Below are 19,945 nucleotides of genomic sequence, written 5' to 3'. Positions count from 1 at the left end.
AAAACAAACTTGTTCTTAAATTGGATTCTTCATAGCTCTGGATTAAAATTCGAAAATATCTACATCTATTCAAAATCCCTATTCCAGCCAAAATACGAATATTTAACCAAAGTATTGGAAAAAGTGCCAGAAATAGGACTTTTTAGATATAATGCCAGCGAGGATATTGTACCATTTGAAGACATAAAAGCAAACTCCGTGTTTGTCTTTGACGACATAATGACTGATTCACAAAAGACAATATCGAAATTGTTTAGTATGGGAAGACATAAAAACCTCGATTTATTTTATCTCGGACAGACTTATGCAAAGATTCCCAAGCACCTCATTCGAGACAACTGCAATTTAATTGTTCTTTTCAAACAGGACAGTATGAACCTGAAGCATATATTTGACAATTTTGTCAATCCAGACATGACTTTTGATCGATTTCAAGAAATGTGCTCCGAGTGTTGGAATAGTGGTGATCGATGTTTAATCATGAATTTAGAAAGCGAATTACACAAGGGGAGATATCGCAAAGGAATAGATTCCTATATAATATGGAAATGATTACTATTCTCTTTACTTAGTATCGAGACTTTGAGAAAGTATGAGTATTGACAAATTTGGACGGAGTGTCTACAGAAGAAGAGAAAAAATAATTCTTCGAGAAGATTTCCCACGCGATAGTGATAAAAACTATCTTATTGGCGACGTAAAACTAAAAGGTGTCAAAGCACCGGATGAGCCGGAGGACGCTGCAAATAAACTATACGTGGATAGAGCTATTAAGGAAATTCAACGATATGCCATCGAAAATGATGATAAAATTAAATCGTCTTTGGAAACGTACACGTCAACACTTGTTGACACGACTAGTAGCAATTTTGAAACGCGAATTAAACACTATATTAATGAAACGAATGAACAGACGGTGAAACATGTGCATGAACGTATGCAGCACCAGGAAGCACAATGGCATGCAAAATTACGGAAATATGATGAAGATCGTGCATTATTTGCCATTGCTGAAAAAGTGACTCAAGCAAATGAGTTGAAGAAAGAAATTTATGAAATGACAAACAAGTTCAAAGGTGTTACATTTTTTCATATTGCTTCAACTCCAAAACATAATAATACGAATGTATATAAATTATCCAGTGGACTAAATTACTTTGAAATTCCTATGAATGGTGTAGTAACTGTTACTACAACACCAGCTGATATAATCGTGAAATTAAATGATAAACTATTCAAAAATGGAACGTCTGTTTCCAAACGTGATAAGTTATCGTTTCATATGTCTGGTCGCAAGCAGCAGTTAAATGCAACTATAGAACTTGTGTATAAAATAGTGAATGTAGCATGAATATTCACCATTGCATTGCAAGATGTCAGCTGCTACAGCATCTCGAGACAAACTGAAAAGAAATATCATAAAACATTCTCAAGCTGTAAAACGCAAATTCATAGCCTTGAAGCAGGGACAATTGAGCTCTCAGCATGCACTCGGTGAAGCGTTTCAGCCAATTACCACACCTCTACATATGCTAATAAATGAAATGCAGAATACGAAGAAATATGCAGACGATGGAGGAAAGAAGGTAGATTACATCAATAAGGATATGAAAGAGGAGGAGGAGGAGGAAGATGAGAAACACAACCCCATTGTTAGCATGCATATACACAATCTCTCAAAGCGAACAAAACATAAAGCATATGATAAGGTATATGGTGTTCAGTTTAGTAATAACAAATTGGTGATTGGAAACACACCCATTAAATTTGACAAAGATCATGTAATTGTGAACAATATACGATACAAGGGAACCTCTGGTTTATATAATTTACTGTTTCTCAACAACCCACCGGATGGTAGTTATGATGATCAGGACATATATAAATACAAAGATATTTTAATTTCCACTAACGCACATCGTGTTGATTATGATCCGAAACAGAAGCTAAGGAGAGCAAATACCAAGAAGTATTACGATATTATTGTTCCATTGTTTCAGAAGCGTGGTGGAAGTTGGAAAGTTTCTCTACCAAATCATAAAATAGAATATAAGCATTGGGATGATCCGAATGAATTAGTTGAACGCCTTGACCTTCTCGTGTCATCACGCTACGCTGGAAATACCGGTGTGGATAACGAAATCTATGCTATAGAAGAGGAATTGCGTGAAGGTGGATACATAGAATGAGCAAAGAGGGGATTGCACAAGAACTTCATAAACCAGCTCGGAAAAATTTTCAAAGACGTCATGTCATCACTAAAGGTTTATTTGACCTCTTTCAAAGCGATCTCATTGAACTCATTCCCTATGCTAAGCAAAATAAAGGATTTAAATATATACTGGTAGTAATAGATGTGTATTCCAAATATGCTTGGGCGAAAGAACTTAAAAATAAAACCGGTAAAGAAGTGACATCTGCCATGCACTCATTGCTAAGCGGAATGGCAAAGGCTCCGAAAAATTTGCAAACAGACTGGGGAAAAGAGTACTACAATAAACATTTTAAATTGCTAATGGAAAATTACAACATCAATCACTACTCGGTGTTTTCTACAACAAAAGCATGTATCGCCGAGAGATTCATCAGGACACTCAAGTCACACATGTTTCGAGAGTTTACGGCGCGTGGATCCTACAGATGGTTGGAGCTATTGCCACAGCTCATTGAGAAGTACAATGCCACCGTACATTCAACTACAAAGATGAGACCCATGGATGTTACTAACAATCAACTCCTTCATACAGTGTACGAGCAACAACCAGTGCGACGAGGAAGACAAAAGTTTCGAGTGGGTGATTTAGTGAGAATATCAAAGTACAAGAAGCTGTTTACCAAGGGCTACCTACCATCGTGGAGTACTGAAATATTCGAAGTGAAAAAAGTGCAACAGACTCAGCCAACGACTTACATACTTCATGATCTAGAAGGTGCACCCATTTTAGGAGCGTTCTACACCGAGGAACTTCAAAAGACAAACTTTCCAGATGTTTATTTAGTTGAAAAAATTTTGAGGAGGAAGGCTGGGAAGGTGTATGTGAAGTGGTATGGGTTTCCTAACTCAAAGAACAGTTGGATTGATGAGGGTGATGTACTGAAATAAAAACAAGTTTCTGCACAAGCACTGTAAATTTATTATGAGTTAATAAAACGTATATAAAATACAATATTCTTATTATTTAAACACACTCTTGCACACGTCTTCTTTTACATGGAGGTTCATCATATCCATGTGGCACTGTATTAACTAACACCATCTTGTAATATTACTCTTTTGTCGTCAAAAGAATTTAAAGTCACTTTATTTACACACATTGTAAACACATTATGAAAATATGATCTAATAGAATTGTTTCTTGAGTAAGTAGGAATACCAGATTCACGACATGATGCATAATCTGCAAACGTGATTTCATTCCTAATTACACTTTTCTTAATACCCTTCAGTTTTTTTATTTCAAAATCGGAACACTTCAAGGCGTACACTTTAGCCTTCAAACCTACAAACTCATCAATATGTGAATTTGGAATTTCATCCTTGAACTTCCCAAGCACACCTTTATTCTGTAGTGAATATAAAATATGATTTGGTGAATACACACTAGTATCCAAATGATCCCGTACATTTTGCAGATCGTGGTACAAATCATCTGTTTGAGCAAGATATATAAAACTGTCTGTGTCCATGTAACACAACTTAAATTTGTCACCAAACTGTTCTTTCATAATGCGATGGTGAAAATTGTACATGTGCACTTTTGAAAGTTCTAAAATACACATACCTACATACAATGCTTTATCAAACAAAATTTGAGTTTGTCTTAAATGAATACCCACCAGGTTTTCAGCATAAATTACTCGGTCGAGAAAGTATGATTTGGAAATGAGTTTTTTCAGTTTCTCATCATTTGAAACTAATCTGAAATGTGTTCTTTTTCGAACATTTTCCATTGTCTTTCCAAATACCGCATTATTCATAAGCTTGAAAAAATCTTTTTCAAAATCATTGTTTGCATTTCTACGCATTTCAGTATTCAAATCAATGTATTGTTTTAACCAATGTGATTGCTTGAATTTTATAACACGATGTATTTTCACAATTTGCAAGCCATGATCCACTGCCTGTTGCAAAAGTTTGTAGTGTGCCACATAGTTTTGTTTGGAATGCAGTGTTGTCAACAATTTTTTATGCTTTCCACCTGGCGGTTTTGCAAATTCCGCACAAAATGGTAACTCTTTATGTTTTTCAAACAGATGATTTGGATACTCTATATCCACCTCTAGAACATAACCTATTTCACTATCATCATTTACTGCTTGAAGATCAAAATGATGTATTTCCTCATCCGTTAGCCATGCAAATCCCCCGTATGGTAATTTTTGAGACATGGCGAATCCATACAAATTATTCGCATCCACGTAGTAAATTGCAGAAGGGGGTTTAGAATCATCGAAATTGTCGCTTTTAGGATCGTTCGCAACTGCATGACGAGTCACACATTGACAGATTCCACCACGTATTCCTTGTTCGAAAAGTAATAGCATAGTCATATCCTTAATCAATTGCAATTCAACACCCGTTAATTTCAACATTGCTGAATAGGCAAGTCCTGGCACTGTATAGTAATACATACAATCTAAATCGTATGCTTTGAGACACATTTCGCGAAAATTTTCAAACACATCCGTTAAGATGAGAGTGTCGGATTTTAAGTATAAATCTGAATACTCCCCCAGCGTCTGAATATTGAATGTCTCCCAAACAGATTTTGCATGATTATAGTCCTCTTCAGTGATATGCTCATTAGTTAATTTGCTGAAAAAGTTCTCCTTCGGTGGTAAACAGTTGTCCTCTAGTCTATCTGACGTTGTTAAATAGTCATATGGAAAAACACCCTTACGACAAACAAGATCAAATTTATTTTTGAAGTTTTTTTTTCGTTTCCGAAAACTTATCTTTGGGCAAGTTGTCTGCTAATTGTGCTAAACTGGATGGCATAAACCGAAAAGAATCAAGAAATCGCATTTGCATATAACGCTTTCTTCTGTGCATGCAAGGAACATTTTTAACAAAACTAATGTACTTTTCCTGCGTGTTTGGTAAAACTTGAATGAGGTTGTCATCATAACCCAATTCCTTCACAATAAAATGTCCATCATATGATGACAAATTATGCAGTACAATTGGAATAAAGTGTTGATGCTGATACCTCAAATTACACTCATTGTGAGCAGCACCGCGAAATATCCCCGTCAAATGATCATGATCACGAACTTTATAATTATCGCCTATAAAATCACCCTTTTTACAAATGTGACATATATTTGCTTTCAAGTATGCATCATTTTCTTCACTGGTTAGTGGAATCATTTCTTTAATATCCTGAAATAGTATTTGTTCAATTTTTTTCGTCTCCATCACCATGTCTTGTACGAAATGGTTTGCTGCATCACGCCCTCTGTACAATTTCATGTCTGTGTACGTATCCTGACTATCCTTAAGAACATAGCAATAACTAAACGGTGTATGTTTCTGATATTGCACCGTATAACTAGAGTCTGGATTCCCATGACAATTCTCAATGGGCTCTAGTAGACACTCAAAATCCGCATAAATAACAAATCTCACCTTCTGTGAAAACTCGGGATGATCAAAAGACAGGTAATCTTTATACGGAAATACTGATCTAACAGCACTAAATTGCGAACATACGCTCTCGTGATCCTTCAATCGTTCTGCACATGACCTAACCTCATTATGTCGAAAATATGCAAAACACCGTTTACAAACAGCAATTTGACTACCAACAGCAGCTGTCAGCTGAGGCCGTACGAGTGCGCTGAAATTTGTTATGCAACAGTAATGTGATGTGATTTAATTACTAATGTATAACAAATCCCTATGATCTGGTAATTCCTTTTCACACATTCTAAGAGGAAATACATCATCATTCTCATCAAGTGCAAACACATTTATTGAAATATCATTGTGTTTTTCAAATTTTGCAATGTCATTAATTCCCACGGGGAAGTCAATGCACCAATCATATTTACATTCTAAATCTGGTCTATTCTCATAGTTCAACATAAGGTCCTTGTCTCTATCGAGAAATTTCGATAGTATACAATACTTAAAACAATAGATATCACTGTTGGCAATGTTTACTAAAGATTTTGAATTTTTGTACCTGCGAGGAAGTTCTATATATGCACTTCCGCCCATCAATGGTGTATATTTATTTACTCGCAATTCTAATTTATGTAATTTGACATAAAATAAACCCGAACCTTTCGTACTACATTCTTCAAACTCTTTCAGAATCTTTTCCTTTTGTTTATTGATAAATTCCCTGATATCCGAATACTGATATAACACATCATTTTTACTTTTAAAATTATGAAATATTGTCTCGTTGTGAACACTGGCAAACATACATTCAACAAATATGTTAAATTTTAAAGCAGAATACTCGCTTAAATGTCTCTTTAAAATGCCTTGCATTTCATTCGTGACACATTCTAAAATATCTTTCAATTCACTCTCATGATTTGTCAGATTTAGAGCAATATAAGTCTTCAAACGATTTTTGAAAGCTCTATCCGATAACGCAAACACAGATCCAGAACATACTTGACTGGATGTTGACGCCACCATTGGGACAGCATCCGTTCCAGAGGTCGGTTGTGGAACCATCCCAGATATTGATGTTGGGATAGCAACCGCTCCCGAGAATGGTGACGTAACCATCTCGGATGCAGGGGTAGATGGTGGCATAACATCAACCCGTGCGGTGTTCATCACAGGTGCAGCGTTTTCATCTCTATTCACTTTCTCATAAGCCCCTTTGACATCTGTAACCTGATATACAATTAATCATTAATATTGTCATAAGTATTAAACAAACTTAGTATGTGTTTATATTTATATACTTACCATATTATGGTTTTTCACATGCTGGACCATATGTCTTTCGAGATTGACAACTGTGCCACATAGTTTGCACTTGAACCTGGATATGTTGTGATATTCTTTTTTGTGTCGCGCTAAACTGTCTTTGGATGAATAGTCTTTTGAACAAATATCGCATTTGTACCCTATTGCACTATGTTTGTCCTTCACATGTGCTGTTAATCTCCATTTATGTGGAAATGTTTTGTCACAAATGTCGCCTTTGTTCTCCATTTTTTTCTTCTCTATGCGGTCAATTGTTGAATAATGTCTTCCACATCCGTCGCCTCATTCAGTATTTCACGTTTCCTCTTCTCTCCTCTTTTACTTTTCTGCTGAAAATAATAATGTAAGTTAGTCACACATACATACTACATTATTTGATGAAAGAATAACAAAAAATACACTCACCGCTTTGTGGTTAGGGCATGTTTCAATACAATTCTCCCGCCAAAATCTATTTTTCCTGTTGGCTTTTTTCTCATCAACGACCACTTTCACAATTTCAGGTTTCTGTTAAACAAAACAATAACAAATATAATCATTGTGCATCACAAATACAGTTGTACTTCATATAAAAAAGAAATACACTTACTGGTTTATAGTTGGGGCATGTGTCTTCACATCTCTCCCGACAAAATCTTTTTCTTGCCGCTTTCACAACCACATCCACACTTTCTGGTTTCTGCACAAAAACAAAATAAGAAATATAACCATTATGTATATCATATTAGAATTAGTAAAAGAAATAACCACACTGTACTCACCTCTTTGTAAGTGAGGCAGCTAGGATCGCACAGTTTCCGCCAGACGCGTAAATGTGACTCGCAAGGATCGCTGCACTCAATCAGGTGCTCGCCATTACCTAAGCAGGTATTGCTGTGGTAGGTATCCTCATGTGTTGAAATTGAATTTAAAAAAAGAATTTCCGTATTACCACATGGTAACACTAATGAGTAATCAGTATGTAACTGATTTTCTCCATGTATTAGTCTCTTCACCTCCGTATATATTTTATTAGAGTTGTTTATGTAGTACTTCCGAACGATTTGGTGCGGCTCATTCAACCATTCATCTCTCATACCTGTTGGATATGAATATATTACCTCAAATGGCAATTTCCAATGTTCTTCTTTTGTTATTAGTGGAATGTTCTTCAAAGCGTTACTGTCCATGACTCCTCATCACGCCCTAATACTTCCGCTTTTATACCAGTGATATGGAGCAAAAAACTCTGTCGCAACTGAACTTTCTCTTCAACCGGTTAGGCTGCAGAAGGTCAGCCGGTGTACGCCGAACACACAACACGTGTCGAGGTGTTGTTCACCTTGTCATGTGTCAACACGTCGCGCTTCCACTTTCACATTTGGTTCAAGGTGAATTACAAACAACGGACCTCAACACATGTCGAGAGGTTGGCCTTGGATCTTATGTAACACACCTTTCACTTTCACATGGAACCAAAACTCCTCCCTCTCACAGCTCCACTCCATGCTCATTCGTCAATCGCTTTCCCACACCGCTCGCTTGCAAATACCCATTCACCAATCACAAACCAGCTCCCCTTATCCCTCCTTTGACCACGCCCCCTTTCCCCTATCCCTCTTTTGGCCACACCCCGTTTCCCCTCACCCCTCATTTTGGTCACGCCCCCTTCCCCACCCCTCCTTGGGCCACGCCCCTCCGACCCTCCTTACCCTCCGACCCTTGACGTCAGCTTCATTTCCTTACTACTACAGCAGATTTCATTTAGACAAGTCACAAAATGTTGAATATAAAATAGAAAATAAATCACGAACAAAAATCCGATATGTGCCATTTCGGTAGAAAATAACTTGAAGCAACAAAATAAATATCAAAATTTTAAAATGCTGTAGCTTGATTTGTTGTCCTCCTTACACGTCTACTCTCTTTCAAGAATTGAGACCTGTGGCACGTTCCGTTGACACTTTCCCCAGAAATGTAAACCAGCAATAAATAAATTAGTGAGTCCGCCGCTGTGGAGTAACGGTTATCATGTCTGACCGTGAAACGAGCGGGCCCGGATTCAAATCTTAGTTGAGACAAGTTACCCGGTTGAGTTTTTTTCCCGGGGTTCTTCCTCAACCAAATAAAGCAAAATTGATGGGTAAATTTCGACGTTGGATTTCGGACTCATTTCGCCATCATTAATTCACATATCATCATCATCATCATCATCATCATACAGTAGCCCGAGTTAAGTTCATGGTGCGGTGTGCTGTACTTGTACAAGAGCGCGGCCGTTCGGTTACCCAATCATTCACAGAATAGAAGTGGTAACCACAATAAGCCTTAGGTTGCAGTGCAAGCCTTAGGGTCTCTCCACCGTACAAGAAAAGAAATAAAATAAATAAATAATTAAATAAATTTGTTGGGCTTCCTGATCATGTAATAGGCATATAAACACGTCCACTATTCAAAATTCAATGCGAAAGCTACAAGAAAGCCCATACTTATACTCATATAAAGTTTGTACGACTGTAACCTGTGTATAATTTTGTGCGGCTTTACTTTGTTTATGGTAGTGTGATTTTTCGTTTTATTCCTATTATTCTATTTGTATTTCTGGTAGTGTGAAAGAGGAGTCCTGATGGCCTTAACTTACTTACTTACTGGCTTTAAAGCAATCCGGAGGTTCATTGCCGCCCTCACATAAGCCCTGTCCTGAGCAAGATTAATCCATTCTCTATCATATCCCACCTCCCTCAAATCCATTTTAATATTATCTTCCCATCTACGTCTCGGCCTCCCTAAAGGTCTTTTTCCCTCCGGCCTCCCAACTAACACTCTATATGTATTTCTGGATTCGCCCATACGTGATGCATGCCCTGCCCATCTCAAACGTCTGGATTTAATGTTCCTAATTATGTCAGGTGAAGAATGCAATGCGTGCAGTTCTGTGTTGTGTAACTTTCTCCATTCTCCTGTAACTTCATCCCTCTTAGCTCCAAATATTTCCCTAAGAATCTTATTCTCAAACACCCTTAATCTATGTTCCTCTCTCAAAGTGAGAGTCCAAGTTTCACAAGATGGCCTGAACTACACCAGAATAAATAAATAAATAAATAAATAAATAAATAAATAAATAAATAAATAAATAAATAAATACTTCTTGTTAGTGTTCGATCTTAGATATGCTATAATTATGTACAGTAAACCACTAATTTTTAACCTGAGAATAAGGGCTTTTTTTCTGCATATGGAACACTATTGTGAGTTCGAATAAACCTAGATTTGGATATTCAACCGTACACAACGCGATTCGTTTTTCTATCTTGGATGTAGACGAGATATTGTGCCGGCAATGAGAGTCTTTGTCTTAAGCAGCGTAGGCACGTAACGAATGAACAGCGAACGAATGCATTCGCTGACGAATTCGGATCATGTTGACCGCACAGCGAAGGGTAATGGATCGTTCGATTTGGCTTCGGTATTGATCCGTCACATGCCAGTACATAAAGAAAGTTTGCATTCGCTGTGGACAGGATTTGTCACTGTTCGCAGTACGTTATAGCAACAGAGCGCAGCGGTTAGTATAATTTCACCAACCGGTACTAGAATGTCAAAGTCGAAGTGGATTGAACAAATTGTGATCAACCTTATTGAAATATATAGGGACTAGAAAATTTCTGAAACAATCCTGTAAACTTGTATATGACTCCCCTGTTGCCAGATATCGAAGTGTAATTATTGCTGTATTTCAGGAACAGGTATTGCTTCTCGCCTGTCTATCTTTTTTTGCAAATTGTTGTCCCTATTTTGCATAGTAACATTTCGAAATGTCTTTCTGAAATTCGACAGAAGTTTTGAAACTGTCCCGAATCAATTTGACGTAAAAATAATGGTTTATTTAACGACGCTTGAAACTGCTGAGGTTATATCAGTGTCGCTGGTTTGCCGGAATTTTGTCCCGTAGGAGTTCTTTTACATGCCAGTAAATCTATTGACATGAGCCTGTCACATTTAAACACACTTAAATGCCATCGACTTGGCCGGGATCGAACCCGCAACTTCGAGCACAGAAGGCCAGTGCTATACCAACTGCGCTACCCAGGCCGATATTTAACGTAAATCATTAAACAAGTCACTGCATCTATAGCGATTACGACTTTCGTATAGCACCGTCTGCCACCATCGCCTTTTATTTTTTAACCTTTTTTTTTATTACACTGCCTATAATATCAACTGCTGCACTTGCTAGAATGATATCTTCATCTGCCATTATTGCGGATAATCAGCGAACGCGAATGTTCTCTGACCATTCGCTTGTAATTAGTGCGTTGCCCCTAACAGCGAAGGTTCTCTTTGTCAGTTGTTCGTTGCTGGTTCGCTATGTGTGTACGCATCTATACATGTCGACGAGAAGTGGTGGCAGTAATGGAAATCTTTATCTTACTGTTAGATGTAGATGAGATGTGGTGCAGTCAATGGGAATATCTGACTTAGATATAGGCGAGATGTGATGCCGTTGATGGGAGTGTCTGTCTTACTAAGGAACGTTCAACACTGGAAGGTTGGATAGTGCCTTAACATTTTATACACTGAAAGATCGCATTTATAACATGTTTTCTACGAAAAAGAAAAAAATTCGAAAACGACCTATAAGACAGTTAAATAGTGCTTGAAATATTAGTAGTAGTTTGGTAGTTTGGAAGCCCTGATGCTGTCGCTCGCAAGAAGGCAAGATCTGAATAGTACCTATGTCTCGAGGCAATGACAGGCAAGTACGCAATCTAACATCGAACATAATAGTGTCCTGTAGTTATAAAGTTATACGTTTAATTTGTGAGAAATTGAATACCATCCTAGTCTAATTGTTCGCGTGATAGAATCTTTCACCATATTCTCGTATACAGGAGCAATTAGTAACTTGAATTAAATTATGTTAAACAATTAAAGAAAATCTCAGGTTACTATTGGAAATAGTGCTTGCTTGTTAGTTATTTATTTTTGTGTTTCAAAGGAAGAGGGTTACATCAACGCACAATTCCTAAACTAAAGGCTAGTTATGAATTTGCCTAGTTAGTAAATGGATAGAAAATTTACGTTGTACAGTATAAAAATAATTTTGAGGTATGTACTGTAGCTAAATGTATTGAAAATTGCATCATATTTTTTTAAAGAAAGTGTTTATTTTATTTATATAATTATTAAATTTACTTTACGTTGAGCACAAGAGACATATTATTAAAAATAGTAGCTCATAGTAATTGCCGAGTCATAGTACAATTGATTACTGTAAGTTTATCATCTAACATAATTCCTCCTAGCGTATGCTCTCACGGGCACTAGTTTAAATCACTGGTTCCGAACATAAAGAGCAAGTCCATTAAACATATTACGGATTAAAATGGTACTATGTAGAATCTGCAAAAAACAATTTTATTCGCTGTGCGTGGTGCAATAAGAATTTGCGTTTTCATTACTGCATGAACAATTCACAATTTTGTTCTATTTATGTTCAGTGAGACTGTAGTGTCTATAGGCAACCAGAAGGGGTGGAAGGACAGAATAAGAGAAATAAAAAAGGGATAGTAACAGATTCTGAGAAAGACCAACCTGTGTCGGTGGGCTTTATAATATATATTTGACTACTTATTGTGAAATATACTATTACAGGTTTAATTTGTGAGACAATTAAACATACCGTACCAATTTAATGTACTATGAATTTGCTTAATTTCATGAAATCAGTTCATAATTTGTTAGTAATGATACTCCCTATTTAACTCTGCTGTTTACAAAAGTTGAGTTGCAGCCTTCTTTGTTCCTTATCTCTGTCACACGCTACACTCAAAAGGCTCCGCAACCACATGCTGTAGATTCACAGTGATATTCGGAACATCGTTTTAATATCTTGCATATTATTTTCGAAAGTTTTGGCATGAAATCTTATACTACTAAGACGTATCAATGTGCGAAATTTGAAGGTCCTACTCAACCTTCCAGTGTTGACCGTTCCCTTATTAGATGAAGACGAGATGTGGTGCCGTCAATGGGAGTGTTTGTGTTAGATGTAGACGAGATGTGGTGCCGTTAGTAGGAATGTTTGTCTTAGATGTTAGAAGAGATGTGGTGCCGTCAGTGGGAGTGTTTGTCTTAGATGTAGAAGAGATGTGGTGCTGTTAGCAGGAGTGTTTGTCTTAGATGTAGGAGAGATGTGGTGCCGTTAGTAGGAGTGTTTGTCTTAGATGTTAGAAGAGATGTGGTGCCGTCAGTGGGAGTGTTTGTCTTAGATGTAGAAGAGATGTGGTGCCGTTAGTAGGAGTGTTTGTCTTAGATGTTAGAAGAGATGTGGTGCCGTCAGTGGGAGTGTTTGTCTTAGATGTAGAAGAGATGTGGTGCCGTTAGTAGGAGTGTTTGTCTTAGATGTTAGAAGAGATGTGGTGCCGTCAGTGGGAGTGTTTTTCTTAGATGTAGAAGAGATGTGGTGCCGTTAGTAGGAGTGTTTGTCTTAGATGTTAGAAGAGATGTGGTGCCGTCAGTGGGAGTGTTTGTCTTAGATGTAGAAGAGATGTGGTGCCGTTAGTAGGAGTGTTTGTCTTAGATGTTAGAAGAGATGTGGTGCCGTCAGTGGGAGTGTTTGTCTTAGATGTAGAAGAGATGTGGTGCCGTCAGTGGGAATGCTTGTCTTAGATGTAGAAGAGATGTGGTGCCGTTAGTAGGAGTGTTTGTCTTAGATGTTAGAAGAGATGTGGTGCCGTCAGTGGGAGTGTTTGTCTTAGATGTAGGAGAGTTGTGGTGCCGTCAGTGGGAGTGTTTGTCTTAGATGTAAACGAAATGTGGTGTCGTTAGTAGGAGTGTTTGTCTTAGATGTTAGAAGAGATGTGGTGCCGTCAGTGGGAGTGTTTGTCTTAGATGTAGACGAGATACGGTGCCGTCAGTGGGAGTGTTTGTCTTAGATGTAGAAGAGATGTGGTGCCATTAGTAGGAGTGTTTGTCTTAGATGTTAGAAGAGATGTGGTGCCATCAGTGGGAGTGTTTGTCTTAGATGTATACGAGATGTGGTGCCGTCAGTGGGAGTGTTTGTCTTAGATGTAGAAGAGATGTGGTGCCGGTAGTAGGAGTGTTTGTCTTAGATGTTAGAAGAGATGTGGTGCCGTCAGTGGGAGTGTTTGTCTTAGATGTAGACGAGATGTGGTGCCGTCAGTGGGAGTGTTTGTCTTAGATGTAGAAGAGATGTGGTGCCGTCAATTATTTATTATTATTTATTTATTCTGGTGTAGTTAAGGCCATCAGGCCTTCTCTTCCACAACACCAGGAATACAAATACAATTATAGAAATAAACAGAAAAAATGCACTATACAAAGTAAAGCTACAAAAGAAATAAAGGGAGAGAGAAAAAAATATATACTATACAAAGTAAAGCTACACAAGAAATAAAGAGAGAGAGAGAGAGAAACACTATAAACAAAGTAAAGCCACACAAAAATATACACAGGTTCCAGTCACACAAACTTTAAATGAGTGATTAAGTATCATAATTAATTGTATCCTAACTAATTAACAAACATAAACAAGAAATTTGCAATTTTAATCTGGATTAAAAAAGAAAAATAAAAAAAACACAAATCAATACTTCTAGCAATACCTAAAAAAACATTAACTAAGACCAAATTTTCCAATTTAATTTTGAATTGTGATAAAGTCCGGCAGTCCCTGACGTCTTTAGGTAACGAATTCCAGAGGCGAGGTCAATGGGAGCGTTTGTGTTAGATGTAGACGAGATGTGGTGCCGTCAGCAGGAGTGTCTGTTTTAGATGTAGACGAGATATAGTGCCAGCAATGCAAGGCTGTTATTGATATAAATTTCCTTAATCGATAAATATGTAACTTATTTTAACATCCCTTAATCGATAAATTGATACAATTTTCAAAATTCTAAAACTCTATCGTAATATTATTATAATACATACTATGTTTCGTAATGAAGAGTAATCTCTTTTACCTCCAGCAGATTCCTTGTCCAAACAATGAACAAGTTCCTTGCCGCAGTTCTCCACGAGGTAAAACATCATTTTCATTTTTCCAGACGTGAATATGGGAGTCATATTTACACGAAGGTGCTTCCATCTCTTCCCCTTTTGCAAGAAGAGCATCCGTCCAAACACAGGATCCGCGTTCTCGTCAATTTCTGCGGCATGATCGATAAAGATCTGCGAGTCTTGCACCACTATCTTTTTCGCTAGGTCCAGATCATTTACGAGTAAAGCGGGTCTATCAAACGCGAATATTCCGATGCACGGTTTGTCTTTGCTTTCGTCATAAAGATTCTTCAGATGGGTAGCAAGGTCGATCTTCTGTAAGAATACGTCTTTGAGATTTCCCAAAAATGGCACCGGCTTCAAGAACGGAATACCGACTTTCGACCAGAAGTTGAAGTTCCGTGTGAAATATATATATACGCTCGTGAATATTACCGTTAAAACGGCGATCAAGGTCAACGTTATCGAACCAAGAAAGAAGGCCATTGTTATGAGGTCAAGTTTACAGTACGGTGAAAATTTTAATAATAATAAAGTTCGTAGTAATACAAACAATACTTTAATTAGTTATTTATAGCCTAAGCTACCGATAATTCATTTTCAAGTGTTTTAATTTAACTGATTAATTTTGTGAAACGAGATCACATTGTGAACCAAGTTGACACACGTAACTGTGAAGCTCAGAACAGAAGCTCCTGTATTTATAAGAGTTCTTACTCTCCTCTTGATAATCTCATTGTACATTCCCGTCACTACAAATTGTATAACTTGTTTGTGCTGATAACTTTATTGCTAGAAATTGACCTTCATTAATCTATTAGGATAAGATACGTCACTGTTATTTAACGATAGACGGGAAGGGTCTTTATATCTTTCAATGTCATGATTTACTCTGAGTCTTCGTTCAACGGTATTTGCTCTCATAATATGTAGAAAACCGCCGCGTAGGCTCTGTGGATACCGAAACTTACTCGTTTCCCATCCAAATGTGGTTCGATTCCTGGCGTGGACAGTGAAAGATATTCATCTTCCGTCTACGCGATTGGATGTTTGTCCCTTGTAATTTGCTCTTAGCCTATGTTGTCTCAGCATGTTGTACCGTGGTGACCACACACTTACGGAAGCCCATAGTGTGTGCCTGTCTATTATTGGCGGAAAGATAAATCCTTCCCTACAACCCATTGATTTTCAAGTCGGTACGAAAAAAGAAAATGAAACATGATGAATAGTAAAAGTAATGATTACAATAATAATACTATTATCACTGTTGATAACAATATTATTATTATTATTATTATTATTATTATTATTATTATTATTATTATTATTATTATTATTATTATTAAATAATGTGATCAATTGAATAACTTCTCTTGATTGTCTATGACAGCAGATATTTTTGCATACTTGAACACACTCAATATGAGACTTCAAAGTAGTGGTATGATATTTTTGACGTTGGAGGCAGGATTGAGGGCGAAATTATAAAAATACGGCTATAAGCAAGCCAAGCTGAAGGTGGTAGTCTCAGCACCTTCCCAACATTGAGTCATTTCTGGAGTACACTGATAAAGAATTGTCACAAGAGTTCAACATATTATCGTTGAACTTATGAATTATTTAGCGACTAGCTTCAGAGATTACTTCACTCCTTCACATCTGAAAACTCATGGATAATAAATCCTTTCGAGAATGGTGTGGTACATTTAACACTTTGTTTGAGGAGGAGCAAGGTAAACTTGTTGATGTTACTCGTAATGGCTCATTTAAAATATTTTTCAAAGAATGTACCCTTGATCAGTTTTTAAGTGAAGGTATTTTCTGAGTATAAGGTGAAAAGACATTGAAACACCTAGTTCCATTTTGTAGCATATATATTTGTGAACTAACATTTTCAATACTTTGTTTTCTGAAAATTAAACATAGAAATCGCCTCGATGTTGAAATTGATTTAAAGCTAAAAGTAGCAAATACTGAACTAGACTTGGAAAGAATTGTCCGAAACAAAAAGAGGTGTGATTTTTCCCATGACATCTAGATTCAGGTATATAGCCTACTGTATGTTCAATTTAATTGTTCTTAATATTGCTACCTACCTATCAACTGCTATTTCTACGTAAATACCAAATTTTAAAGGGTGGAGTCCGTAGCATACCTTAAAAATAAAAAGGGAGTCTACAACTTTGAAGTAATTGGGAACCAATACCGTAAGCATTCTGCTGTAGGTTCTGGAATATAGACTGCGACTGCACCGTAAAGAAGTCCGTTAAAAAGCAGAAAAGGACAAAAATGTAACAAAAAATAGAAGATTTCCTAAAAAAATAGCCAATAGATAATAAAATACCGAAAATGCAAACAAAACTTGCAAAATAAAAGTAAGCTATATTAGTTCGTGTTGAAGTGAAACGAGTTTGTATTGCATCTTGCATTGTCTGTGATGTGTCTGAAAAAAAGATATTTCATCAATTTTCGAGCCCTAATGATGAAGACAGAAAGAATAGATGGAAACACATTAGTACTGCTTTTATGTGTAAAGTTGTCGTTTGTCCCGAAAACTCATAATTATCTCTTATTTAGGGCTTTAATTAGTGTCCCGTCAGAAATTAAAAAAGAATAGTCAGGATTATGATTTTGAGGAAATATGTATTTGCATATTTTTTAAGAGGCTAGAGAATTCTGCATAGGCCTATTGTATAATAATTACATTTTCGGAAATTAAAAAAGCCTATATTTCTGAAAAATAAAGCACACAGAAACAATATGGTAGAGGACTTTTCCACTCATAATATGCTCAGGATTCTTCCCTTAAAAGAATTGTCGTTAAACACCTCCTACCCTGTACATCGAAAAATACAAATGTCAGATTTTTAGCGCAAATGTAGCATTATGTATGTGAATAAGCATATATCTTTTCGTCTGCCTGCCTACCCGTTCATTCGTACGTTTGAAAAAATCTTGGCTCATATTAACCAGGCAGAGATCGCGCTGGGTCTCTGATATCCAGAGCAAATAGTTTACATGTTTTACGTTACTATGTAAAAACATAGTGAAACTACCATTTACAAAAAAAAAAAAGACTGTATAATAATCTTAAGTTAATCACTTTTTTTTTTAATATTTGGATTGGGTCTGACAGATCCTGAGCGAGAATTTTTTATAGCTCCGCCGATTAAACGAAAATTCATGCTACTTCTCAAATATTATATTAACGTTCCAAAAATTGGATTTTATAAGTGTTATAATTTATTTTGAAATTAGTCACTTAAGTTTCGTGCTTCTAAATTCATGCTAATTAATAATCGTGGGTTCAGATGGAAGTAAATTAAGTGAATTAGTACATTATGTAACATACCGTACATCGTTCTTTGAAAACTGAAATTTACGAGATCAAAACTTATGTTGTGCCATAAACCATCCTGGAATCTTATTAAACTGAACTTAAGTAATTACCGTTAATAATTTAAAATGTGTCTTCTTCTCAATTGTCAAGTATATCTTTGATAATATTATATGCGAATTAGAAGCAGTGGCAAAATTACAATAAGAGGACAATGAAGGTTAGAAGTCATACTCCACAGCTCCTAAGCATATAAATTTACAGGATCTCCAAGGAATTAACGTTTTTTGTGTCTTGATAGATAGTGTGCTGAGTGAGTTATGTACGCGAGGGAAGATAAAATGTATGCATTACATAAGAAAAATCGAATACTGTACATTGTTTATATTGTGAAATGATTTCAACAGAATCGAAACTTCAATGCATCATTATTTACTGTTGTATAAGATAATTTTTCTCTCATGGGGAACATGCATGAATTTTATTTTCGGTCGAAAGTGAATTCTTGTAGTGGGAAATATTACATATTATAATCTAGGGTCAGTTCGCAACAGGAACTTTACTGCTTAGAGGGTTACAGGAGTCAATGTGGTGTGACTGTTAATAGACAAGACTAAGACAATCACTTTTGTGCGAGATCGTACGTATTTGCTTGCTTTCCGCACAAAACCAATACGCGGTAAGTATGAAATACCACATTCAGTAATTCCCAACGTAACACATAACAATTTCCCTCTTCTTAAGCGCTATATTCATTTTACTGCTTTAGGCTTTTAACTTATTATTTTTAGAGACGTTTAACATAGTAATAATTATAAATTGGAAACTTACCACTGCAATTTCACCTAAATTGCACTGTTAATTATTGTTTTTAAATATTTGCAAAAATTAAGTAAACTCTACTACTCCACGAAAGCTATTGTATTCCTGGTACAAGTAACATTAAGGAAGCCGTGAAAAAATCAACAAGATTCCAGATGCCGATGTTATTACTGCAATATGTTATATAAATAATATTGTTAAAATATTAAAATGGAAAATAAATCATTACATAACATTACCGTTTGTTTTAAGTTCGCATTTATAGACTGGGGAAAAAAAAAGACAGACGTATATCACGGCCTGCTGGAATATAGTAAACACAGAAAACATTTTATAGCAACAATGTTGAAGATAGATATTTTAGTTTTTAAAAGTTGCCGTCATTGAACAGAAACCAAGATGGAGATTTCATTGCAACTAATTAGAAATTCCTCTTTCAGGTATGTAATAAACGATCTTCGCACAAAATAATGTACGATACACGAGCGGTATGTTTGTTTTCATGTTCTCGGAAATTAAAAAAGCTCAACTACGTTTCGCTTTTTCAATCTTTTCCTCGAACATGAAAACATCAACATACCGCTCTTGTAACGCATATTACTATTAAAAATAGACCTCTGGAGAAAGAACCAAGGAAGAGACTAGTGAAGTGCTTTGTGTGGAGTGTAGCATTGTATAGGGCAGAAATATGGACATTACGACGAAGTGAAGAGAAGCGAATAGAAGCATCTGAAATGTGGATATGAGAAGAATGGAACGTGTGGAGTGGACACAGAATAAGAAATGAAACTGTGTTGGAAAGAGTGGGTGAAGAAAGAATGATCTGCGTA

The 19,945-nt window shown here is 36.4% G+C and overlaps 2 protein-coding genes across 2 annotated transcripts in view; both read right to left on the bottom strand.

Moving 5' to 3' along the window:
• The window catches only part of LOC138711910 (cytochrome P450 6j1-like), a 37,371-nt gene extending 21,737 nt beyond the window's left edge, over positions 1-15,634 (bottom strand). Inside the window, exon 1 of the mRNA XM_069843211.1 lies at positions 14,920-15,634. Coding sequence (XP_069699312.1) covers positions 14,920-15,442 — 523 coding nt within the window. The 5' untranslated portion in view covers positions 15,443-15,634. The remainder of the gene's footprint in view (positions 1-14,919) is intronic.
• LOC138711911 (uncharacterized) lies at positions 3,350-7,195 on the bottom strand. The gene is made up of 2 exons (XM_069843212.1): positions 6,935-7,195; positions 3,350-6,859 (listed from the first exon to the last, which is right to left on the bottom strand). The coding sequence occupies exons 1-2, from the start codon at positions 7,181-7,183 to the stop codon at positions 5,876-5,878; spliced, it is 1,233 nt and encodes a 410-aa protein (XP_069699313.1). The 5' UTR covers positions 7,184-7,195; the 3' UTR covers positions 3,350-5,875.
• Positions 15,635-19,945: the final 4,311 nt, after the last annotated feature.

The sequence above is a fragment of the Periplaneta americana genome, chromosome 13, assembly GCF_040183065.1.
Source record: "Periplaneta americana isolate PAMFEO1 chromosome 13, P.americana_PAMFEO1_priV1, whole genome shotgun sequence".
In the NCBI taxonomy this organism is placed as follows: Eukaryota; Metazoa; Arthropoda; class Insecta; order Blattodea; family Blattidae; genus Periplaneta; species Periplaneta americana.
The sequence above is the reverse complement of the archived record's forward strand: the minus strand, read 5'-3'. Positions and strand labels throughout refer to the sequence as shown.